Here is a 26,755-nt window from a genome sequence, read left to right on the forward strand (position 1 = left end):
TACTTTTCATTTTGAACGAATGGGTTGACATTTGACCTCTAGTAGTATAACGGCATCTGGAGAGTCAACTCCATGAGCACATAAATTATAACCATTGTTTGTGCAGTTTGAAAAAAATCTGTCAAATACAGACAGCAAAAGCACAAAAGTAATTCTGGACCGTTCACGGCAAATATACCCTTTTTGCTCATACCACATTGGAATAAATCACGGTGTACAGCAGAAAAAAATGCTGCCCTTTGTTTGAGAGGTTTTCGCCACATTCCAGTTCAGACAGAAAATGAAAGGTGATGCATTCACCCTGTTGCTTGGAAATTCGAGGCATATGAAATCAGTTACGGTACATGTAGGCCTGTGGAAAACACAACAGTTAAGTAAGATAAAACATAACACTAAGACTTTATTGAAATGGATCATCCATTATGTTCTCAACAACAAAACCTGAACACCTCAGTCTAGACTCTGCAGAACCACAAGACCATAAAGCACATTTACAGGGAGTTATTAATTTATGGAGCTTCTAAATGTTGTGAATTCTAAACATATCCCCACTGTACAGCCAGCCTATTCAACGATATTTCAGTGGCTCTTCCATTTTGTATTTTGGTGCTCCTTGCGTTACTCTCCACACCACTGCATTGTCAATCACCAAGCACCTTTTGTCCACAACAACCCTCTCCCTCTTTTGATTTAAACATGAGATAAGGCAAGTTCAGTCAGTCCTGGTGCCACATGCTTCTTTTGTCAAAGTAAATTATGAAAAGAGAGATAAGGGACATGAGTGGCTGTATTCATTTACATCTGTTTAAATCAGGTAAGGTTAGATTTTTAACATTGAATGGGTGTTTGATGTGCTGCCTCTTTTTCTGTGTGTGTGTGTGTGTGTGTGTGTGTGGGGGGGGGGGTCGAAGTGCTGGACACAGCTAATTTCCGTCAACGACTCTGGGCTCTCGATTTTCATGCAAACAGGTGTCCCAAAAGTAGCCCCCCCCCCCACCACCACCACGGAACAGCCCAAAGGTTAGCACAGCGCCTTCTCAGGTTCCACATAAGCAGCATTTGCACCTGCAAGGGCCCTGAGCGAATGCCAAAATTGCAGCTGCTCCGAGTCAACTACGGAAAACATAAGGCTGTTTTTTGGGGGGGCTTGCCTGAGTGGTCTTAGTGTCCTTTCAACATAAAGTAACATGTTTGACTTGCATTGTGTGCAATGGAGGTCACTCATTTAACAAAAACAATTAATTAAAATGACAGATTGTGCAGTCAGTCCATGTAATCAAAATCTTCAGGTATCCCGAAGGCTTTATCGATGCGTCCGTCGTCGAAACCAAACTTCCTCTTGGCCCACGACTTGATGGCAAAGACATTATCTGCAGACAAAAATACAATGATTAGAAAACTACTTTATTAACAAGTGATATTTCTCACTGATCCCATTCATTCAAAACTGACTGTGAAATGAATTATTTGACAAATAGTGAAATTAGACCAATGGGATCAGCGCATATGGGTGTGTTCTCACTTTGATGCACCACATTATCATTCATCAAACAGATCAACAACAAATATAGCTTAGAATTGTTTACATTTGACATGACCTCAATGTTGCCAAATGGAGATTTGTTGTGAGTAAATGTTGATTCTATATGAGAAGGTTAGCAGAGCACTTTCCCTCCCTGGGGTCCGCCGGATCAATGGATAGGTCTAATTGCACTTTTAAGTTCACTTGTCGGGCTTAACAATAAACCCAGGCCGGATAACTTTCAAATCGCTAAAGTCATGTAATGACACTGTATTTACAGAGTGGGTGGTGGTGTGAACCCTGGGGTGTGTGTGTGCATGCAAGGCTGTGTGTGATAGTGAGAGGGAAAGTGTGTGTGTGTGGTGTGTATGCATACATACACACATACATATGTTTGTTCACCCAGTGTGAAAGGGCCGTAGATTAAGGGGAGTTATCCACTGCAACACGATAGCTAGTATGTAAACACTAACCCTGCTCCTCACTACACACCACCTAGCAGCCCCTAACTCCCTGTAGTGCCTCCCCACGATCATAATCACCCTGAGGTCACTGGTCGTGCCAGGTTACTGCCGGGTTCACGTAGTGCACACAATGGGGAGTGCGTAGGGCTGCAGTTAGTTAGTAGGTACTTTGGGTTTTCAGAACCTTCAGGTGTTGTTTTCTGTGATGGCAAACAAGACCTTTGTCATCACAGAATGGGATTCCCAGAGAAACGCCCCTTTAACATTTTTTTCCGAAATGACACACAAAAACTTGTACGTTTGTCTGGATTTCTTGTGTGTGTTTTGAGTGAAAATGCCCAGTAAAAGTTGAGGCTTTTGCCTCCACCACGTTGACTCATCCAACCCAGTGCAATGTCCATACAGTCTAGCAGTCTGTTCATGTTGTGCATGTTAGTCAGGTTAGTCTTTCAGTTGATTTACCTGTCCATCTGGACACTGCCTCTTTAGCTGTGACATTGGACTTTCCTGCAAGACACAAACCTACCATCAACACATAGATACTGTACTTATGCAAAAGTCTGCCACGTTGGACAAAGACCATAAACAAATCATACATTGAGGGAAGGTATCCCTGACCCAGTGCCTACTTTTGAAAAAAAGCCCTTTCTAGACATTTACCATTGAGCATGCATTTTAGTCCAGGAGTAATCTGGGTTTGGGAAACCAGACGATGCATTTAGTAGAAAACTCTTATATATCACTTGACTACAGCAAACAAAGGGTACGTTTATACACTACTACACAAACCAGTTTTACTTGAATTGGAGTCGAACCCTTTGGCTGAACAGTATATTATGCGGGGGAGTGCGTTTCTTTTTCCTATGCTCTGACCAGAGAAATCCCTCCCGCAGTCCGACTCCCCAGCCGTGACGCCGCTTCCAAGCTAATCCATCACCTCGAGCGCACACCAACCACTTTCAATTCCAAAGTGAGAGTTACCCTGTGTGCCCCATCCATTACAGCCCTTTGTGAATAGCCGTGGCTCGGGGGGAGATGGCAGATCAATCTGCTATGTCAGTGTAACATGCTACCCAGCCTAGCGCCGAAGAAAGATTGCAGCACTGGGGATCCAATTTCTTGGCAGAGGGGCACGGGAGCGCCAGCCAAGGGGGGGAGCTGGACCACATAAGCTTGGCCAAAGCCGCATTGTTCGTTGGAAGCCAAGAAACACCTCCGTCTCCAGGGAAAAGATGCCCTCGAAGGAGCCGTTCCTGGATCAGATTTGACACAGGTGATGATATGATGAGTGGTTATTAGAAGAGAAAGGAAATCTTGCTTCGGATCAGCAAGTTGAGGCAGGGGGTAACGTGACTTGTACCTATTGCTGTAGAAACGAATGCAACAGCCATCTGAAATAAATCCAAATGTTATTTCTGTGGCCTGTTGTTTTGGTTTCTCACGCAAGTCACATGCCTATGTCCCCAAAGAACAAGAACTCAATACGGCTCAATCAGGAAAAAGGACAGAGCTATATCGTTTCACTCTCTTTAACTAGAACTAATTAACCAAACCCATTGAGACCACAGAATACATACAGTAACTATGTCCAAGTCAACGTACTTACACAGGTTTAATCAAAGGCTGTGTGGGAAATGGTCAAATGAGTAACAATAAGTGAGGAAACTAAAACGAAAATGGGTTATGGGGAACAAACTTGACAACATGTCAGTGGCCGCACTTTGAATTGCAAATTTCATTTCCCCTCTTTTGCTTGCTCAACTAGATTTCAATGGCAACTCAAATTTACAAGAAAAGGTTGTATGTGCAAAGAAATAAAAGTGAGCATAAAAATGCTCAAGTGTTTAAGTAAGCATAAATGTTTAATGTAAGTAAGCATTAGTCAAGGTTTATGTCCACACAAATTACTAACAGATTTGACGCTGGTCTAGAAAAACAAAAACATCTGACTTAAGCAATCCTATTGAAGCTGAAAGACCAGCGCCAACTTTATCTGAAATCTATTCTTTACAAAGCATCACGCCATCATAGCACAAAGACACCAAAACAAAGCGCTTATGTCAGTCTTAACACTAAACCCTGAACTTATAACAAAGATTAAACGTCCATAGCGGAATTACAGTATATCCATAGCGCCTGTGTGAGTAAATGTTGTCCCTGGCAATAACGGCAAGAGTTGCTGTGCTTTGGAAGGGAGTTCTGTTTCGCGATCCTTGATTTCTCTGATGCTGGTAAAAGGATAGCAAGTTAAGACAAGCAGCGGAGTAGATCAATTCAAAACTGCTGGAGCTAGTCCAGCTTTAACAACTCTTAATTCAGGCTAGAATTGTATATGAGTGTGTCGAATGATACAGGTTTTTAAAGTAATCTGCTCTGAGTTTCACCTACACTGAACACAAATATTAAAATGCAGCAATTTCAAAGATTTGAATGAGTTACAGTTCATACAAGTCAATTGAAATTAATAAATTAGGCTCTAACCTATGGATTTCACATGCCTGGGAATACAGATATGAATCTATTGGTCACAGATCAAATAAAAAGTAGGGGTGTGGATCAGAAAACCAGTCAGTATCTGCACGTAGGTGAGCTTCCTGAGACGATTTCTGACACTTTATGCAGAAATTCTTCGGTTGTGCAAACCCACAGTTTCATCAGCTATCCGGATGGCTGGTCTCAGACATTCCCGCAGGTGAAGAAGTCGCATGTGAAGGGCCTGGGCTGGCGTGGTTACAAGTTGTTTGCGGCTGTGAGGCCAGTTGGACGTACTGCCAAATTCTCTCAAGCAACGTTGGAGGTGGCTTAAGGTAGAGAAATTAACCAAATGATCTGGCAACAGCTCTGGTGGACATTCCTACAGTCAGCATGCCAATTGCATGCTCCCTCAAAACTTGAGATATCTGTGGCATTGTGTTGTGACAAAGATCCACATTTTAAGAGTAGCCTTTTCTTGTCCCCAGCACAAGGTGTGACCTGTGTAGTGGTCCTGCTGTTTACATCAGCATCTTGGTATGCCACACCTGTCAGGTGGATGGAATATCTTAGTAACAGATAAATGCTTATTAACAGAGATGTAAACAAATTTGCGCATGAAATTTGAGAAGTTTTTTTTTACATATGTAAAATGTCTGGGATTTTTTATTTCAGCTCATGAAACATGGGACCAACACTTCACATGTTGCGTTTGTATTTTTTGTTCATTATAATAAAAGTAAACTCATACAGTGCTTTTCTGAGTTATGTTACCTTTGACAGCAAAGGTAACGGTTTCTTTTTTAAACCCTATTTGGGTCTATTGAAGAAACACTTGTTAGAAGATAGAAGTTTTGGACTCCTGAGTGGTGCAGCTGTCTAAGGCACTGCATCTGAGTGCTAGAGGCATCACTACAGACCCTGGTTTGATTCCAGGCTGTATCACAACCGGCGTGATCGGGAATCCCAAAGGGCGGCGCACAATTGGCTGAGCGTTGTCCGGGTCAGAGGGATTGGCCGGGGTAGGCCGTCATTGTAAAATAAGAATATGTTCTTAACTGACTTGCCGAGTGAAATAAAAAAAAATGTAATAAAAGTTAGACGTCTCACTCTGGCAGTTAAACTGTGTACATAATTAGTGTATTTTTTGCCATCCTTTTCAATAATGTGAATGTGCTAGGCCCACTCCTCAACCGCTTTTTGGCAGAACAATCTGGCCACCTCAACTTCAAATAACTGTGCTACAGCCAGTCACATATATAGACTCATCTCTCTTCCTGGTATAACAGGAGGTCCCCAACCGAGTCCCTAGCTAAACAGAACTGTCACATTCACATGGCAGAGACATGTACTAGACAGCAGTAAAGACATTCTGGTTGAATCAGAAGGACATAGGTAGTACATAGATACTCTGAGAGGTCTCAATCTCCATGACAACAAAAGACAGCATTGACGGGGGTGAGGCAGAGGAGAGTAAATATGAATATATACAGAAGCAGCTTGTTAATGTCTACAGAAGTGCAGGCACCCTCAGGGGTCATGATCCCAGCATTGAGACAAAGGGCAACACCCCAGAGAGCCGAGCAGGAGATCAGCACTCCAGACCGTCCAGAGTTGCTGCAGTGTGTCTGGAGCTGTTGTTCTTCTGGCTGAGATCATAGGCCTGAGTGTCCACTATAATAAAGTGATTGTCAGACTACAAGAAAAGATCTCTGGGCTAGAGAAACTGGGATGGAGACATTTTAGCTCCAGTTTGTACTTCATCTCTACGGAGACTATATCCTGGGAGGAAAGCAGACCTGGTGATCATAAACATTGGTGGATGACACAACTCTGTCTACAGGGTACTCGTCAAGAGGAGAACCTGAGTTTTCAGGGCAAGGATGAAGACTATGCAGAGTGATGGACCCATTTCTCTACCCGAGAGGAGAATGCAGTGAATTGTACTTCTGGATCTGTGAGATGGTAGCCAGCCCATACACAAAAGTTATAAGTTGGCTTCTCAAAACAGGAAGGCATCCATGCCAGTGGCTAACTCCTAACTCAAAGCAGACTCAAAGCAGAACCAAGCCAGCAATGTATGGCTCAGCTGCATTTCTTAACTGCATTGAGTGCTGTTAATGTTTTCCTAATGGTTTTGTATGGATGTCTTATCAATGTCAGTTGAAGTACTTTATTTCCTTTTAATGTTTGAATTGTACCCCTTGGCTGAATACTTAACATGTTAAAAATAAACTAAATAAATTCAGTTTAACCCATAGTTGTATCAAGATCTCTTGAAAGCAAATCTAATAGCTGGTGCTGCAGCTACTCAAGCTTTAAGAAGGGAAATGCAGGTAAAAATGGACATAAGCTTGGTGACTGTACAGGCTTTTCAAATACTCATACTGATGGAGGCCGCCTCAAGTTGACAATAACCGTGTTACAGCCAGTCACATATTTTAGACTTTCTCTTCCTGGTACAACACAGGAAGTCCCTCACCGCACAGTTCCATCACACATTCCGATCAGAGACATGTATTAAAAGAGCAGTAGACATTTTGGTTGAATCAGCCAGACATCAGTAGTACATGGAGATGTCAGAGTATCTATGACAACAAAAGACAGCATTGACAGTGGTGAGGCAGAGGAGCGTAAATAGCTACAGCAACATCTTGTCAATACTTACAGCAGTGCAGGCAGCCTCAGAGGCCTTGACCCCAGCACTGAGACAGAGGGAAACACCCCAAGGAGACAACCAGTATCTCGTTTCGGAGATCTCAGTGAAAAGAGCTGCTGCAGTGTGTCTGGGGTTGCTATGTATACTTCTACTGGCTGGGATCACAGGCATGCCATGTCCACTATAATGGAATGATTTTTGGGTGAGTGTTTTTAGAAACCACTGCTCTGCTGAGAAAGACCAGTTACGGGCTCTGCGCTAGGGCAATATTCTCAAAGGAAATGGAGATATTTCAGTTTCAGTTTCTACTGCCTCTCATGATAGTCAGGGTAGTGTTTATCCTAAATCCTGGGAGGTGTGCAGACAGAACCGTCTAAGAAGAGGAGCAGACCTTGTGACCATAAACAGCAGAGAGGAATAGGCATTTATCTATTCATTCATCGACAAGGGATTCTGGATTGGTCTAACTGACCGAGATGAAGGGACCTGGCAACGGGTTTACAGCACCCCACTGACCACAGTGCGCAAGGGGAGCCTAACAGCTATCAGGGCAAGGAAAATGACTGTGTGGAGCGAAGGACTTTTATTTCTGCCCCAGCTGGCATAATACACAATGCAGTGAAATGCGCCTTTGGATCTGTGAGAAAGTAGCATATCAATAACTGAAACTCCATACCCCTCATTGCTAAGGGGCCAACTGCTAAGTCAAAGCAGGCTCACATGTACATTTCGGGTTTGAAGTACCACACCATTTACTTTCAACACATCCATTGGAGACACTGTATTGCTGAATTTAAAGGATCTGTTCAATGTTTGAGTTTTCAAAGATAAAATGACCTAACACTGCTGGGGTACTTACAGTGCCTTCAGAAAGTATTCATACCCCATGACTTATACCACATTTTGTTGTGTTACAGCCTGAATAAAAATAGATTAAATAGATTTCGTAGAAGAATCTTTGAGTCATCTGTAATTACAGCTTTGAGTCATCTTGGGTATGTCTGTCAGCTTGGCACATCTGGATTTGGTGATTTTCTCCCATTCTTCCTTGCAGAATATCTCAAACTCTGTTAAGTTAGATGGGGAGCGGCAGGGGAACAACAATCAAGTATTTCCACAGATTTTCAATGCGATTCAAGTCTGGGCTTTGGCTTGACCGCTGAAGAACTTTCATATTCTTGTTCTGAAGCCATTCCTGCGTGGCTTTAGCTGTATGCTAAATTGCTGCAACTGGTCATTGTCCAGTTGGAATGTAAATCTTCACCCCCCCAGTGTAAGGTCGTTTGCACTCTGAAGCAGGTTCTCATCAAGGATTTGCCTGCATTTGGCTCCATTCATTGTTCCCTCTATCCTTACCAGTCTCCCAGTCCCTGCCGCTGAAAAGCATCCCCATAGCATGATGCTGCCACCACCATGCTTCACGGTAGGGATGGTGTTCGACGGGTGTTGAGCTGTGCCTGGTTTTCTCCAGACATAGCACTTCGCATTCAAGCCAAGGAGTTACTTTGTCTCATCAGCCCACAATCTTTTGCCTAATGACCGGTCTTTCACGTGCCTTTTTGCAAACTCCAGGTATGCCGTCATGTGCCTTTTTCTCAGGAGTGGCCTCCGTTTGGCCACTCCCCCATAAAGCCCAGATTGGTGAAGTGCTTTAGATTGTTGTCCTTCTGGCAGGTTCTCCCTTCTCAGCCAAGGAACTCTGTAGTTCTGTCAGAGTGGTCACTGTGTTCTTGGTCATCTCCCTGACCAAGGTTCTTCTTGCCCATTTGCTCAGTTTTGCTCAGAGGGCCAGGTGTACTCCAATCAAGTTGTAGTGACATCTCAAAGATGATCAAATTAAATTGGATGCACCTGAGCTCAATTTGTAGTGTCATCGCAAAGGGGTGTGAACACTTATGCAAATGAGATATTTCTGTATTTAATAGATTTTCTAACATTTCTAAAAACTGGAAACTGTTACTTTCCGTAACACTGGTGGTTTCCTCAATCAACGTCAACAGTCAAGTGAGTCAGCTACTCCCAAGTCGTCTCCCCACTTAAGAGATGATAACAAAACTACTGGTCATTCAAATATTAAGGCACATATGGGAGTAAAGTGGTCACACTGGAGAGCCCTGAAAGTGAGGTAACTTTCTATTAGGAAGTCACAGGGATATTGGAATATGATTGAACAAAATATGAGCTTTTAAGAATGAGTTTCAGTAATTTTGAACATTTGCTTAAAAATACGAGGAAATTAAAAATACAATTTTTTTTGCTATTGTTTTCAAAAAGGTCAAAGCTATTTTTTGCAATAAAATTAGAGAGAGAACCATGCAAGAGTACAGTGCAGATCTTTTTTGTTGTTGTAACTCAGTGGCATAAGTAGTGGAGATATCCAAGTATCTATGACACCGCTGACAGTGGTGAGGCATAGGAAAAGATGATGGATCTCCGTGTTAATACAGAGACCCTCAGAGGTCATGGTCCTGGCATCAAGGAGCCAACCAAGAGATCAGATGCAAGATGAGAGAGATGATCTTCAGCTCTATGTGCAAGAGCAATATTCTGGATGGAGCCATTTCAGCTGCAGTGTGTACTACATCTCTCATCCACCTCTGGCCTGCTCGCCTCCCTACCACTGAGGAAGTACAGTTCCCGCTCAGCTCAGTCAAAACTGTTCGCTGCTCTGGCTCCCCAATGGTGGAACAAACTCCCTCACGACGCCAGGACAGCGGAGTCAATCACCACCTTCCGGAGACACCTGAAACCCCACCTCTTTAAGGAATACCTAGGATAGGATAAAGTAATCCTTCTCACCCCCCTTAAAATATTTAGATGCACTATTGTAAAGTGGTTGTTCCACTGGATGTCATAAGGTGAATGCACCAATTTGTAAGTCGCTCTGGATAAGAGCGTCTGCTAAATGACTTAAATGTAAATGTAATGTAAATCTCTACTGAGAATAAATCCAGTGGGCAAAGCCGACAAGACTGTCTAAAGGAGAGGAGCATGCCTAGTGATCGTAAACAGCAGGTATTTATGCATGAATGAATTTACAAGGAATTCTGGATTGGTCTGATGGACAGACACAAAGAAGTGATGTAGAAATGAGTGGACAGCTTCCCACTGACCACAGGGCGCAAGGGGAACCTAACAGTTATCAAAGCAAGGATGAGGACTATGCAGAGATGGAATTATTTTTGGAGAGTTGGCATGATACACAATGCAGGAAATCTGTGCGAAAGTAGCCTACACATAACTCAAACAGCAAGCTTCTCCAAATAGGAGGATTTCAGTGCTAGGGGCTAATTGTTAACTCAAAGCAAACTCACCTGTAGGAGCCAACACAGCGAAGTTTAGCTCAGCTGCATAATATTTACAGTACAGAATAAATGTTCATGTTTTTTTACCCTGTGGTTTTATATTATACAAATGTCCACTGAGGTTTGTAGTCTATTTGCTTTTAATGTTTTACTTGTATCCCTTGACTGGAGTCCTTCGATGTAAAAATGGGATTAATGAATTCAGTTCAACTCCGTTGTATCAAGTGTCAAAATCTCTTGATAGCAAGTCTAAAAGTAGGTCCTTAAATTAACCCCTATGCCCACAGCCTTCTGCTAGACCAGAACCTGACTGTCCAGGGTTGCCTGGTCTTAACACACTGCAGGCTGAATCCACACCCCATTTGAACCTAGACACAACACGGTGTCCTGTAACCTCACGAGAACCACTAGCAGCTTTGGAAATACAATTAGCGTTTCATTGGGTACACTGAGACGATTATCTGAAAATGTACGCAGGGATAAATGCCCAGCCTTGTGGAGCCCCTCCGGCAACAAGACAGCTGCGGGGGGGAGACAGAGAGACGGTGGTGAAAGAGAGAAGGGTGACGCAGTAGGGGCGGAGGTGGAGTCCTCCTTGGCATCCGCCTGCGCCGGGGATTTCGGTTCGCACCGCCGACAATGGTCACCAGAATCAATCAGTTCCCGAAGGACATGTGGGTAAACCCGCTAGCGGGGGGGCACTAGAATAGGGGAGGTCCCGCTTATTCTGTCTCCCTCCCTCCATCAATCAATCTGGGGAATCTAGGAGTGCCGTGCGTCTGTAGGATTTGGATCGCGTTATTCGACTTTCACGCCTCATCATTCAGACTTAAGCAGAACACACACAGGGTGAGGGTTTGACATTTCGCCATGGACTCGTCTTTCAGCGCTCGTGGGACGGGCTGTGGGGGCTACGGTGGGGAGGAGCGGTCGGCATCCACTTTCACCAGGGAGCTACATTAGACGGGCCACAATTAGAAACCAATTCCAGTCCCATTTGGGGGGGGGGGGGGTGGGGGGGGTTCAGATACCAGTCAAGACAAACAAGTGATGGGGATACCTTCAGTGGTTGCAATGCACAAGCACATGCTCAGACATACATTCATTCTACACACACATCTGCTACCACCAGACTCTTATTATGATTACAAAATACTGTACAATTAACAGCTGTCCCCCAATCATGTGTAAATATTGGACTATAACTTGTGCCTTCCTGCATTACAGTGCCTACAGAAAGCATTCACACTACTTGACTTTTTCCACATTGTGTTGTATAACAGGTGAATTTTTTGGGTTACTGGCCTACACACAATACCCCATAATGTCAAAGTGGAATTATGTTTTTCATAATTAAAAATGAAAAGTTCAAATGTCTTTGAGTCAATAAGTATTCCACCCCTTTGTTATAGAGCCCCATAGTGGAGGTGTCATAATACTTATAAAACCTAGCGGTCAAACAGGGAAATGGTTCCAATTGTTTTTTTTCCCATAGGGGATTTTCGTGCAGGCTTAACCTGGCGTGACATTTTGATAACCATGTAAATCTATCGGACAAGGTGACTTATCAATATATTCAGCTCTGTTTACTCAGATTCTAAAATTATAATTAGCCTGAAAGTAGATGTAATGCAAGACCACAAATCCCTGCAAGCACGTCAACTCTTGCCGACACCTTTGCTAATAGGTAGTGTTTCAGTGGAGGCTGCTGAGGGGAGGACGGCTTCAGGGAAAGCACGTTTGATACATGCCATCCATTATTATGAGCCGTCCACCCCTCAGCAACATCCACCGTTCACAGAAGTCATGTGCAGACCAGCTGGCTGTTGTGTTCTCTGAGATTTTCAATCTCTCCCTAGCTCAGGCCTCTATACCCACCTACTTCAAATGTCCGCCATCAACCCTGTGCCCAAGAAAGGGAAAGTAATTGAACTGAATGACTTCCGACCAATAGCACTCACTTCAGTCATCATGAAGTGCTTTGAGAGGCTAGTCAAAGACCATATCACCTCCTCCCTCCCCGACACACTCGAACCTCTCCAACTCGCCTACCACCCTGACAGATCCTATGACGACGCAATCGCTGTTGCACTGCACACAGCCCTTACCCACCTGGACAAAAGGATTATACGTATGTGATGTATATGTGAGGATGCTGCTCATCGACTACACTTCTGCCTTCAATACCATAGTGCCCTATAAAGCTCACAGCCCTGGGTCTGAACTCCTCCCTATGCAGCTGGGTCCTGGACTTCCTGACGGAACGACCACAGGTGGTGAAGGTCCCCTCCTGTATCCTCTGTATACCCACAACTGCATGGGTAGTTCCAACTCCATCATCAAGTTTGCTGAAGAAACAACAGTAGTAGGCCTGATCATAGACATGAAGAGACAGACTACAGGGAGGAGGTAGGCACTCCGACAGCGTGGTGCCAGGTAAACAACGTCTCCCTCAACATTAGCAAAACAAAGGAGCTGATTGTGGACTTCAGGAGGAACCAGGCAAGACAAGCTCCCATCCTCATGAACGGAGCCGTCGTTGAGGCAGTCAATAACTTCAGATTCCTCGGCGTACACATCTCAGAGAAGCTGAAATGGTCTAACCCCACAGACACCATTGTGAAGAAGGCACTACAGCAACTCTTCAACCTCAGGATGCTGAAGAAATTCGGCCTGTCCCCGAGGGCCCTCACAGAGTTTGACAGGAGCAACATCGAGAGTATACTGTTTGCATCACAGCCTGGTACAGCAACTCCACCGAGATAACCTAAAACACAAGGCTAAATCACTGGAGTTGTTTACCAAGAAGACAGTTACTGTTCCCGAGTGGCCGAGTTAGTTTTCACTTAAATCTGCTTGAAAATCTATTGAAAAACCTGAAAATGGATGAATAATTGTTTTAATAAATGAATGGGCATATTGTGCACAATCCAGGTGTGGAAAGCTCTTAAAGACTTACCCAAAAACACTCATAGCTGTGATCGCTGCCAAAAGGTGATTCTAACATGTATTGACTCTGGGGGTTAAATACTTATCTAATAAATATATATTATATGCATTTTATTTTTCTTATTTCTTTTTACAAAATGTTACAATTTTTCATTCACTTTGAGTCTTGTGTAGATTGTTGACAAAATTACAACAAAATCCATTTGAATCCCACTTTGTAACAAGATGTGGAACAAGTCAAGGGGTCAATCAATCAAATGTATTTATAAAGCCCTTTTAACATCAGCAGATGTCAAAGTGCTGCACAGAAACCCAGCCTAAAACCCCAAACAGCAAGCAATGCAGATGTAGAAACATGGTGGCTAGGAAAACTCCCTTGAAAGGGCGGGAACCTAGGAAGAAACCTAGAGAGGAACCAGTCCTCTTCTGGCTGTGCCGGGTAGAGATAAGATTGCATGGTCATTAAGGCCAAATCGTTAAGGGGTGTGAATACTTTCTGAAGGCACTCGTGCTAAAATGTTTATTCTATTCTACTGATTCATTCACCTTGTTCGTATTCGCATCCTTTGTTATTGATGCATTGTGCAGAAGTAATCTACAAGTTTCGTTGGGCGGTGTATACTGTGTGTATCCCGTACATGTGACTAATACAAAACTTGAAACCACACACCTGCTAGGGCCTTCATTGGTACGCCTGTGCCTATTATTTTGATGTGCAGAGCAATTTCACAGGCAAAAATGGAGAGGACCCGTTCAACCCATAAAAGAAAAGACTTCCCTGTCGCGGGAGCCACACAGCTGTTGTGGCGGTTTAGCCTTGTGAGTACATCATTGAGAAATGGGCTGTTTTACCAAGGGGACTCTGTAATGGACATGGGGCCAGCTGTTTCCCCAAGATTCCGTTCAGAGTCTGTGTGTTAAGTCACTCTGGACAGTAACGGCTTCTTCAGTGACACTAGCGAAAGCGTGGAGTGCAGTGTCGGGGCTATTAAAACGACAGCACTCTTCATGTGCTTGACAACTCTATAGCGAGGCCTCGTAGCATCGAGGGACAGGAGAGAGGACGAGAAGATAAATCAATCACACATTTAGAGAGTCACGAGTGCAAATATACACACACTGAAACACACACTGAAACACACACTGAAACACACACACACACTAAAGCCACAACGATTCCTTTTTAGACTTCAAATAGTCAATCGCTTGTCGTGCCTATACCAGTTGAGAGGTGTGTAAAAATAAACAGTCTATAAACTCAGGACACGGGCAGACCGTTAAAAGCTGTTAATCCCGACCGGTTAAGTTTCGTGCAGGCCCGAGAGGTCAGCCATGTTGTGTACGCAGTAACAGCCATGGGCTTAGTCTGAGTTTCTACTTTAAGAGATGGGTTAAACTGAGCAAGACTTGAAACCAGAGAAGTCAAGGAGGGGAAGCATAGATTTGGAAAGGGATAGAACGGCGATTCTGATTCAAAGCCATGTTCCGTAGTGGTAGACCGACTGTGTTTGGAATGCTCTTTGCCTTTTTTTTAACATGCCTCACGCAACTGTAAGGTGCACAAATCTGAAGGCGTCTCCACTCCATCATGAGGAGTGTCCTATTTCCTTGTGCTGGACTGGAGCCATGTTCGATCTATCGATTCTATTTCTACGCACTGGAGCAGATCCAGATTTGAGAATTAAGCATGGACTCGTAGGCTACTGGCATGGGGCTGCTTGATTGCTTTCTCCCTCTTGGATGCTGTCCAGGCCTCTCCTCAGCCTCTGGGCTTTTAATAGGAAGGCCTGATGGACAGCTGTGGATCGGCCATCTGTCCACATGAGGCACCTGATGTTTCATTGGATTCCCTCCTTTTATTAATTCAATCCAAACTTAATTTGTATGGGGAGGTTTCAACAATGGCGAAAGTTTGAAGATATACAAAATTGGGGCAAGGTTCAAAATACAGGTAAAATGAGCTTGTGGTTAAAGCAGAAGTTATTGTTGATATGACCTATAAAATACTAAATAGCCTCTTTCTCAAGAACCAAAAGAGTACAGATAAAAGTTAACGCCTGACATGTGGAGGGACATTTTTATTTAACTATGCAGTTAAAAACTCATTCTTATTTACAATGACAGCCTACTCTGGCCAAACCCTAACTACGCTGGGCCAATTGTGCGCCGCCCTATGGGACTCCCATCACGGCCGGTTGTGATATAGCCTGGAATCGAACCAGGGTCTGTAGTGACACCTCTAGCACTGAGATGCCGTGTCTTAGACCGCTGTGCCGCTTGCGAGCCTGAGTGAGCACTTCGAGAGCACACTTCAGGAAAAAAAATGGTCTGATTATTGGGACGCAGCCTCCTTGTTTTGAGAGGCTGGTTACAGGGTACTCACTCATCTCCTCGATCACTTCTGGGTCACACTCCCTGTTCTTCTCCAGCTTTGACTTCAGATGACTCCTCTTCTCCCTCAGAGCCTGCAGCTCCTTTAGAAGAGAGGCCCGCTCCTCCTTTATAGGTGGACACAAACACGTGAAAATCCAGACACACACACATTACGCACACACAAACATATGCACAAGTATACACACACCAAGTCTGCAAACACATATTCGGGCAGGGAATTGCCAGGTATCTCACGATACGATATTATCACCACACTTAGGTGCAATATGATATGTATTGCAATTCTCACGATTCTATATGTATTGCGATTCAATACTGTGATTTCATTGCAATTCAATGTTCCAAACATATTGCTCGCCATTTTGATCAGTCAGGGAAATGGAAGTGTTGGAAACAAAATTGGCTCCAATTTGTAAGTCACTCTGGATAAGAGCGTCTGCTAAATGACTTAAATGGAATGTAAATTTAAAAAGAAGATGGAGAACCAGCTATGAAGGAAGGTGTTTTGGTGCAGGTACAATATTGCAATATTGTCAAAACAATACATTGTCAAAAATAATATCCCAAAATGTAACTATTGACCCCCTCAATCGCTAATACATACAGTGCCTAAGGAAAGTACTTAGACCCGTTGACTTTTTCCACATTTTGTTACATTACAGCCTTATTCTAAAATGGATTAAATAAAAATCCTCAGCAATCTACACACAATACCCCATAATGACAATGTAAAAACAGGTTTATAGAAATAAATATGATTAACAGTACATAAGTATTCAGATCCTTTGCTATGATACTCGAAATTGAGCTCAGGTGCAGCCTGTTTCCATTGATCATCCTTGAGATGTTTCTCCAACTTGATTGAGTCCACCTGTGGTAAATTTAATTGATTGGACGTGATTTGGAAAGGCACACACCTGTCTATATAGAGGTCACACAGTTGACAGGGCATGTCAGAGCAAAAACCAAGCCATGAGGGCGAAGGAATTGTCCGTAGAGCTCCAAGACAGCATTGTGTCAAGGTACAGATCTGGGGAAGGGTAACAAAACATTTCTGCAGCATTGAAGGTCCCCAAGAACACAGTGGCCTCCATCATTCTTAAATGGAAGAAGTTTGGAACCACCAAGGCTCTTCTTAGAGCTGGCCACCCGGCCAAACTGAGCAATTGGGGGAGAAGGGCCTCGGTTAGGGAGGTGACCAAGAACCCCATGGTCACTGACAGAGCTCCAGAGTTCCTCTGTGGAGATCGGAGAACCTTCCAGAAGGACAACCATCTCTGCAACACCCCACCAGTAAAAACCACATGGCAGCCCGCTTGGAGTTTGCCAAATAGCACCTAAAGGACTCTCAGACCATGAGAAACAAGATTCTCTGGTATGAAGAAAACAAGATTGAATTCTTTGAACTGAATGCCAAGCATCACGTCTGGAGGCATGGTAGTGGCAGCATCATGCTTGGAGGGGATGTTTTTTTCCAGAGGCAGGGACTGGGAGACTAGTCAGGATTAAGGGAAAGATTAATGGAGCAAAGTACAGAGAGCTCCTTGAGATCCTGCTCCAGTGTGCTCAGGACCTCAGACTGGGGTGAAGATTCACCTTCCAACAGGACAACGACCCTAAGCACACAGCCAAGACAACGCAGGAGTGGCTTCGGGACAAGTCTCTGAATGTCCTTGAGTGGCCCAAGCCACAATCCAGACCTGAACATCTCTGGAGAGACCTGAAAATAGCTGTGCAGCTACGCTCCACATCCATTTTTTTAGTCTTAATTTATTAACAAACATTTCTAAAAACCTCTTTTTGCTTTGTCATTATGGGTTTGTGTGTGTAGATTGATGAAGGGGGGGGGGGGGAAACCATTTAATCCATTATAGAATAAGGCTGTAACGTAAATGTGGAAAAAGTCAAAGGGTCTGAATAATTTTCCAAATGCACAGTATATGCAACACACACACCTACCCCTCTCACTGGTGTGGATTCTAGTCCTTTAACTTACAATATGAAAACAAATCACTCATCATTAACAAATTCATAATTCTTAATGTAAGACACTCAATTTCTGTGATGAAATGAAGGATAATAAACAGCCTTCTTTCCCTTTAAGGTTGGCATGTGCGCATAAATGTACTTACTGTATCTTCACGTCCTACTTTTGCTTTGTCGACAGCCTGCTGCAGAGACATCTTCCTTTGTTTCGCCTCGGTATGCTATGGCGAGAAAGGAGATCTCGAATGAACACAATTTAACACCATATTTCATTTTCACATCAATGTGTTTTGTGGGCTTCAACTTGACACATGTAAACTACTCATCACGAACATTTATATATAAAAATATATATATATATAACTAAATATCATACATTATCTATTTCTTAAATTGTGCATAGGCTAGGGCGATATACCATTTAAAATGAATATCGGAGTACTTCGAAATACCAACGGTATTATTTTCAATACCTGTGGGGGTGCGTGCTACTTATACGTAGAACTAGAAGACAGCTAAGATGTGTCAAATAAATGATATCCAGCTCAGGGCTCCAGCTATGCATTTGGTTTTCTAGCTAAGTAGCGAGATGTCAAGATCAAGCTTCTTGGTTACAGCAGTGACATTCAATCCCCTCCTGGATCAAAATACATGTTACCTATATTGTTTTGTGTGTCAAAATAAATAGTGCCCCTTGTGCGCACTTCTGGTAATACCGTAAACACGGGTATGAAAACCTGGCAGCTATAATATTTGCACTGGTTAGTATTCTTACACATTGGCATGGGCTGTGTCCCTACACAGGAAACAGGGTGTCATTTGGGGCACGTTAATTGACATCTCTTTATACATCATAACTCGTATTAAAACGGTTTGTATTCAAAAGTTCAGACGGTGATAAAACAATAGTTATTGTATTAAAATACAATTTTACTAAAACTGTATAGACTACAAAACAAACAGTCCCCTTCCTTGTACTCTGTTTATGGAATAAGACACGGGAGGGTTCTCATATAAATAAGTCACTGATAAAGCATCACATATTCACGCCACTGTGTTTCATTTCCAAATCGGCGGTGGCCGCATCAGTGGCACCAGGAGGAAATGCTATCGAGAGGACCACCAAGTGACACTGGCGCCTGTGACAAGCCACACCACCTTCATCGCCGCTACTGATAGCGGGTCCGCCAACCCCCCACAACTCTGCAATGAGACTATTAGGTCTTAGATGTAGGCTACTTTGGTTCTGAACCTAGAGCCTCTTGTGATCATGACCAAATAAGATACTGTGTTGAAAATGTACTCCTTACTTATTCGTTATTTTGTTGGGGATAGAGATAGCGAGAGAAAGACAGGAAAGATGGGAGAGAAGATTGTGCCAGAAGGGTGTGGGCTGGATTTCGAACACACGCCGACATGGTAGGATGTGTGTGTGCTCTGAAGACAGCGGTCTTAACCGCTCCCCTCAAACTCAACTCTAGACCTCGAAGCCAGTCTAAGTACATTTTTAATTTTGTCTTCACAGTCAATATTTTATTATTTGTAAAGTACATTTTGATGAACAAATTGACATTTTGATCACATAACATGTGACCGGCAAGTCTTATCGCCTGTTTGAGTGTAGTAGTAATTCCTTTACCTCCCACTTACAATAAAAGCAAATGCTTTACTGCAAACAAGTATGCCTGCTTGGTGTGCTAGCTACAGAAACCAGAGTACAGTTAACCACAGCTCTGAGAACAGAGAATGCATTTGGGATAGGAAATGCACCGGTCTGTCTGTGGGCTTGAGACTATGCAGACAAGGGCTACATCCCAAATAGCACCCTATTCTCTATGTAGTACACTACTTTTGACCAGGACACATATGGTTATTTAGTTAAGTATATCCAATAAGGCCCTGGTCAGAAGAAGTGCACTATGTAGAGAATAGGGTACTATTTGGGACACAATCCTGGTACGTGAGGTCTATAGGCCTAAGATGTTCTGTAATAAGAACCATGTGAGTCACAGCGTGAACTCCATAAAAAGTCTAGCAAGCTGTTAAAACTGGAGGGGAGGAGAGGCCAGTAGACCTGCAGCATTAGGTTAAGGTTAGAGGTCAGATGGGGGAGTGACCGTGTACTTTGCCCTGTTGAAAACCAATATACACCCCCCCCCGCGGTGTCAGTAGGGTTACAAAATTCCAGAAACAAAGACAGATCACACTATTGAGGGGGCAGTCCCACTCACATAGCATTTATTGGATAGGATAAATAGAGGAAAGAAAGTTGCTGTAGCAGTGAGTCGGATTCTAACCCGTGCTGCAGCGGTATGCTCTAGAGGCAGTGGCTAAGACCGCCAGACCACAATACACCCCTGTTATAATCACCTGCTTGTCCAGCTCCTCCAACCTGCGCTTGCGGGCGTGCAGGGCCTTGCTGGGGAAGGCCCAGTAGTAGTTGGAGGTGCCCACTCTCTCACAGTCCACCATGTTGTCATCCACCAGACTCTGGAGAACCTCCTTCACTGACATGGGTGCTGCAGACAGGAGGAGAGAGGCAAGGGCTCTTTCTCAGTTAATCTTTCCTGGGTTTGTCGCATCCTCTGTCCTCACCTTCTCAAGACCCATTGGAGAAAAAAGGTCAGAGTGGAGGAACCTTGGACCATCTCCTCCAATACGACTGAAAAGGATGTGAGGAATCACAGAAAGGTGAATTCATGTAGAGCCCAGGAATGTGTTAGTGCCCTAGTTCCCTAATGATCAATTCACACTCCATAAGAAAACAACTGGATTTGTTTCAAATCGTCATATTACTGAGTAAAGCCCATTATACTAACCAGCGTCATATAGCATCGATCTTCCAACTCTGTGGTCCAGATGTTCCGAGACCAGAATATATCTGCATCCCAAATGGCATCCTAATCCCTATATAGTGCACTACTTTAAACCAAAGCGCTAATGACCCCTGGTCAAAAGTAGTACACTAAATAAGGAATAGGGTGCCATTTGGGATGCAAACCTAGCCCACTCATCTGCCACATAATCGCTTTACATTCATTACAACAATAAGGTCCGGGACTCTTCTGTGGATTCCCTCCCTCTCTTAACTGATCCCAAATCAGCCGAGAATAATAGAGGGCTTACGAAGTTGCCCCTAGAAGTTGATTTTGTGTCAGTTTAGCATTTTCCCCACAGCGATTAAGGATATATTGGGGGAGGGGATGCTGGTCCTAGATCTGTACCCAGAGGAAACGTTACCTCCGAGCATAATAGAACGTTCTTACATCTGGAACGAGGGCGGCTGGTGAAATGCGATAGTCCAACATCATGGACTGTTCTGTTCCTCTGCCGTAGCACTAATAAAGTTGATCTGGTGTGATTTGGAGTGAGTTGTGTTAAAGGGAAAGTTCAGTATTTTACAACTTAAAGTTAGATGGCTCCACATCCGGAAAGTAGTCTTATGGCCAGGAGAAACTGTAATCCATTGTTCTGTTTTCTCTAAACAGCCACTACAAACGTTAGCTATACTTAGTATACTGTGTATATGTAAAGCACTGAATTTCTACTTTAAGTACTGGGAGGATGTTGGGCAGCAGGGAGAATCAAACTAATGGGCCCTGTTCAAGCAAACTCTGGAACAAGGATTTCAGGGGCCTCATTTATCAAACATGCTTAAATTTCTCGATAGTCTGGCACATCTGGACTTGCTAGTTTCTCGTCTGTCTCGCTCGTTTGCCCCCCCCCCCCCCAATCGCTCGCTCTGTCTCCCCTGGGGCCTTTTGAAAATATATAATTCCTTCAAATAATCACTGATATAACATAGCTGGATTGGTGGAAGGCAATGTAGTTGAATCCTTGGTTTCGTTAATCCAATGAATTGAAATGAGTGATTAAACCACATCAAGGAAAAGGATGGATGCATTTTCAACGTATTCAAAGAGGGCCCCTGGTCTCACTCTCTCCCACTAGCTCCCTTTCTCCCCCTCTCATTCTCTCCCTCCTTCCCTCTCTGCTGTGTGTGATAAACTGCTGTGTATATCACACAGTCCCCCCCCCCTCCCACCCTGCCCCCGTAACTACATCCCGATGCCAGAGCAGGGCCTTTAAAAACATGTGATTCCAATCAGTCGCGAGCAGCCCGATCAAGTTCCCCCAAATTAATGTAACGTCCACTGTAAAAATAAAAAAAAGGAAAAAAAGAAAATAAAGTCCCTTTTGGGTGCGTACCAAAACAGCACGGCTTTGTTTCTCTATGGGACCAGCACTTAAAACATGTACTTTTCATTGAAGTTCTCTCTCTCTATATACACAGACACACTCACGCAACATGTAAAGGGTTCATTGTGTGTTCAAGCAAATGCAGTTCAGCCCATACCCAAACTTGGCCGTTTCATCTGTATCATTGCTATGAGAAGTTAGTGCCTTTTGGCAGTAGTGTTGTCCCACTCCATACTACAGCCTAAATATGGGATGAATCATAGTGGTTAGGGCTAGACTCGGTTGCCAAGACAATGATGTCGGGACCATTTTACCATTATGTTGTTATGGGTGCATGAGGGCACCTTTCTGTGTTGACACAGACCGCACATTCATGGGAAGAAAATGACGCGGAACTACTTCAAGCATCCGCAGAATGCTCGGCCCAAAAACATGAACACTATTAAATTAAAGAGGGGGGAAGAAAACGACCTCTGGGAATTTTAGTGGGCCGGTCTTAAAGATTTGGGATCCATATGCCGTCACTGAGTAGAAAAGGCACCTTGGCATCGCAGGGAAATGTTTTAATTTAATGTTTTATTTATATAGAAAATAAATCACGAGTCCCAGGTTTCACTTGTAAAACGATCCATCTGGTTCGTCTCAATGAATCATTACTCACTTATTCCTTTAGTCTTGGGGGCGATTTTCTCAATGTCCTTCAGCTGAAACACCTCTTTCTGGTGAGAAAGACAAAAAAAACTACTCCATACTACTATATAGTAGTATATATATATATTATGTATGAGCAAGTTAGAGAGGTTGCCAAGCTGTCCTAAACTAATACTCTAGAAGCTCTACTTTTTCAACTAGGCCATAATATAAAACACCTACAGGCCATATGCATGCATTCAGTGTGTCAACATACATCTTTTCTTGAAAAAACAGTGAAAACAGACATTTATTGGTGTTGCTTCAAATCAAAGAGGGCATGGAAAACGTTATAGGATACCTAAACCGGTATAGGCCTATAACATGATCAAACATGATATGAAGTATGCTTTACACCTAGAAATGATTTCTATTTCTATGGTTTTAAACCTTTAAGTGACCGGTAAGAGTGCGACAAAGAGGTTGTTTACTCAGGGAAATCCCTGCAGACTTGTCAAACTGCAGACTTCCAGTTTCTTGCCGTTATTGTTCACTGGTGAAAATGGAGTTGGTCGGTTGGGACATCTTGGTAACCTGGTTCCCGCTATTCAACCCCAGTGTGTGTCGGCGTCGCACATGGCACCCTAATCCTATGTAGTGCGCTACTTTTGACCAGGGTCTATAGGGTTCTGGTCAAAGGTACTAAATAGTGAAAAGGGTGCATTTTGGGTTTGGCTCAGTTTCAAAAGCCTCCGTAGAACCGATATTTCCCATGGGCAGAATTTCATGTTCAAACTAACTTTACTCTGAATCAGCAATACAGCATGTACCGTCCTGAAAACCTCTTCTACTGGTTAACCCCAGCTTAGAAACCAAGTTCCCTGCCCCAACATGTCCAAGGGTGTTTCACACTAGAGGGAGAGCCTGTGTGTGTGTGTGTGTTTGAGAGATGGAGGCACGCTCAAGGTGCTGTGTTTGGTCTGTTTACTTGAGCTCAGGTGTCATAGCCAACCCTGGCATCCGCGGCAGCTTTCTAACTGCAGTGCGAAACCAGCCCCCGGTTTCACCAACTGACTCAAAACTCCCACAATCACACTACTCTCCATGGATACTCTTGGACCTTAATACACAGCTTGAAGTGAAACGGCATGTGTGTTATGAAATAGACATAGGTGTCAAATTACTAAAGGGATAGTTCAACAAAATGACATTGTTTCCTTACCCTGTAGGCCAGTTTCCCAAACTCAGTCCTCAGAAACCCCAAGGGGTGCACGTTTTTTGTTTGTTGCTGTAACACAAACAACTGATTCAAATGATCAAAGACTGAATGGTTGATTATTTGAGTTACCTGTGAAGAGCTCGGACAAAAAACAAAACGTGCACAGAGTTTGGGAAACCCTGCTGTAGTGAAGTCTATTGAGAAGATAAGGTATGACAGCAATTCCTGCTTTGGTTTTAGTTTCCCTGGCACCGTTTCCACATGCTAACATTTAATTTATTTGTGGCACAAATCCCATTCACGTTATGGGATCGATTAGCAAGGACACTAATGTTGTTTTGGTGAACTATTCCTTTAACTCACTGTCTCGAAGAAAATCTCCATCATGCGTGTCCTCTTCTCCTCATGACTGAGACCTTTTTTTTTGGACTGCAAGACAAAAATATAGAATAAATAGAATAAGTCAGTCGTAAAGTGGCAATCTGTAAATGGTATATACATATTTGGACTTTCAAAATTGATTCTTGAAAGTCATTCACTGATTCTTGAAGAATTGAACATATACATTCCTCATGAGCAGCTTAGTTCAACTGTCATTGCCCATCAGAACCCAATATACATTGTAAAACTGTATAGCCTCAACACATGGTTAAAACTATCATTTTTATCTCATGGATGGTCAGTCATTGCATCCGATTTGGCTATACAGCATTTAGTGAGATGCTGCCTCAGCAGACTTTTGGGCTTCATACTTCTTACGCTTAGAAGAGCAGCGCTATTGTGAAGGAAGTTGTCATGGAAGTAAGTTCGTGTTTATACCCCCTTCACATTGTTACAACATTTCAGAGAGACACACGGCATGTGTGTACAGAGCTTTTCATACCATCTACACGAAGATTCTCGACCACGTTTTCGGATCAAACATACATTTGGCTTTTTAGCCTAAATCTCTCCATCCCTCAGCGATTTACAAAAACAGAGGTGGGGTTGACATTGCACCCCCCCTCCCCCTTAAAAGACACATAAACAATGTGCCTCTTGACATATTCGTGTAAATTAGGCTTCGCAGACTTTCGCTGACGGGCCGTGGCGAGCTCGGAGGAGCATGTGAACATAAATAAACGCCAACCCACATATAACATAACATAGTCCTAGCTAGCATATGGACGCAACAGTTTTTTTTTAGCAGAGACATGCCAAGCTAGCATACATGCTAGTTCGTTTGAGCTGAGTGTGCTAAACTAGCTATAGTATATACTTCGCTCGCTACTGTAGAGTTCAGCCAAAGCTTCTTCAACTGACTATCTAGCTTGTTCAACTTCTTCAACTGACTAGTTAGCCCTTGTGCCATTCAAATGAAGCAAGGGTGTTGACTGTAAAAAGGGTATAACTAACTTACCATTATGCAATGTAAATAACCTACACGGAGCGCGCTTATCCTTCAGTGCAAGCAATGAGTTTCCCGCGGTAGTTCAAGGGTGGTCGACAAGGGAAGGGAGGGCGGGGTATGACACTCGCCTCTCATACCCTGGCGCCATCTGTTGGCTGTTTAGGAGAACTACACAGTCCTACACAGTACAGTCTACTATGGTTATGATCAGAGATGTAGTGATGGGAAAATAATGTGTCGAGTAAAACTCTGATTACAGGTCGAGGTGGTAAATGTAACGTTCCCTATACTTTCAATGCATTTTTTTCTGCAAGAGGTGGGTGAACTGTTAGGCAAAAAAAAGGTGAGTAAACTGCTTTTACCCCTCCACTACCCGGTGTTTCCCATGCTCTGTCCTGCCCCCCTCCCCCGTGAACATTTAGTTGTTGTTTTTTTGCCGTTGCACTACACAGCTGGTTCAAATAACCAACTCATCATCAAGCTTTGATTATTTGAATCAACTAGTTTTGTGCAAGAGCAAAAAATCCAAACGTGCACCAGGACCAAGTTTGGGTCACCCTGCATTTCACCACTTCCAATGATGTATATAAACCCTGGATTGCTGATGGATGTATTGGCCATATTGGCACTCCCCAGAAGAAGCAGTCCTCAATTCAATCTTTCAAGGACAACATGTTTCAAATATTTGTATATAATGATGATGCTCATGTCTCCGCCCTAACAATGTGCCATCTCAATGGCTGAATGGCAGGCGACAAGCTTAGGTCAAAAATGAGCCCATGGAAACGCATTGGATTTATTTGACCAATTTTGGCGAAAGGAAAACCTCTCGCTTCACTTCTTCCTCTGATGTGTTGAAGTATTTTGTTGTTGTAGTGTGAACAATAACATTAGTATTTTCTAAGAATTAAACTTGAAGGAAAATGTGTGTTTTTTTATGTTGAGCACTCATAATATCATTGAAAATTATGCATTATGATGTCTGCCATAAAAACATGTTTAGACATTAATAAATTAATTTCTATACTATCCAAAATGGTTTACATTTGTCTGGGAGTGGCAAGATAGAGGAACAGTGGCGTCAAAACAGCACCCCCTGTCGGTCATAATATACATAAATCATTGGTTATGACAGTACCAAAGAGGGTGGGTGGCACATCCTCTAATAGCAAAGTGTCTTTGTACCAGGGGTGTTAACATGGACTATCATAAAGGTTAGGATTCTTCCTCATGGACAATTCCCCAGTGAGAAGATTTTACCAGAGGCTGCAAGAAAGGTCTACAGAAATAGCTTTGGAATTGATGCTTTTTTGACAACATAAGCGTTTCTTAATTGAAGTGTCTCATCTACATGCCATTTCTTTCTTATTCATTGAAGTGGATTCACAAAACACTTTTTTTCAGGAATTGCAATACTTTATTTCTGTGCTGTACACAAAGAGGAAATAAACATCAAATGATGGAATGGTCAAACTTGAGAAAATGTTTTCACATACTGCAAGCATATTAGGGCTTTGGGAAATCTAACTTTAAATATGAATGTTCTGATACAGTGAAAGGGAATA

At 43.2% G+C, this 26,755-nt stretch overlaps 1 protein-coding gene across 2 annotated transcripts; it reads right to left on the bottom strand.

Annotated features, from left to right (window-relative positions):
* Nucleotides 1-375: 375 nt before the first annotated feature.
* On the bottom strand, nt 376-25,288 carry mnd1 (meiotic nuclear divisions 1 homolog (S. cerevisiae)). 2 transcript variants are annotated; one of them, XM_046326725.1, is made up of 8 exons: nt 25,200-25,287; nt 24,164-24,229; nt 22,613-22,670; nt 20,122-20,270; nt 17,898-17,972; nt 15,755-15,869; nt 2,449-2,493; nt 376-1,370 (listed from the first exon to the last, which is right to left on the bottom strand). In XM_046326725.1, exons 1-8 carry the CDS (start codon nt 25,200-25,202, stop codon nt 1,264-1,266), a joined length of 618 nt encoding a protein of 205 aa, XP_046182681.1. In that variant the 5' UTR covers nt 25,203-25,287; the 3' UTR covers nt 376-1,263. The 2 variants fall into 2 exon arrangements, with proteins under 2 accessions (XP_046182681.1, XP_046182682.1); XM_046326726.1 differs by lacking the exon at nt 2,449-2,493 and having other exon boundaries at nt 25,200-25,288.
* Nucleotides 25,289-26,755: the final 1,467 nt, after the last annotated feature.

The sequence above is a fragment of the Oncorhynchus gorbuscha genome, linkage group LG24, assembly GCF_021184085.1.
Source record: "Oncorhynchus gorbuscha isolate QuinsamMale2020 ecotype Even-year linkage group LG24, OgorEven_v1.0, whole genome shotgun sequence".
Lineage (NCBI taxonomy): Eukaryota > Metazoa > Chordata > Actinopteri > Salmoniformes > Salmonidae > Oncorhynchus > Oncorhynchus gorbuscha.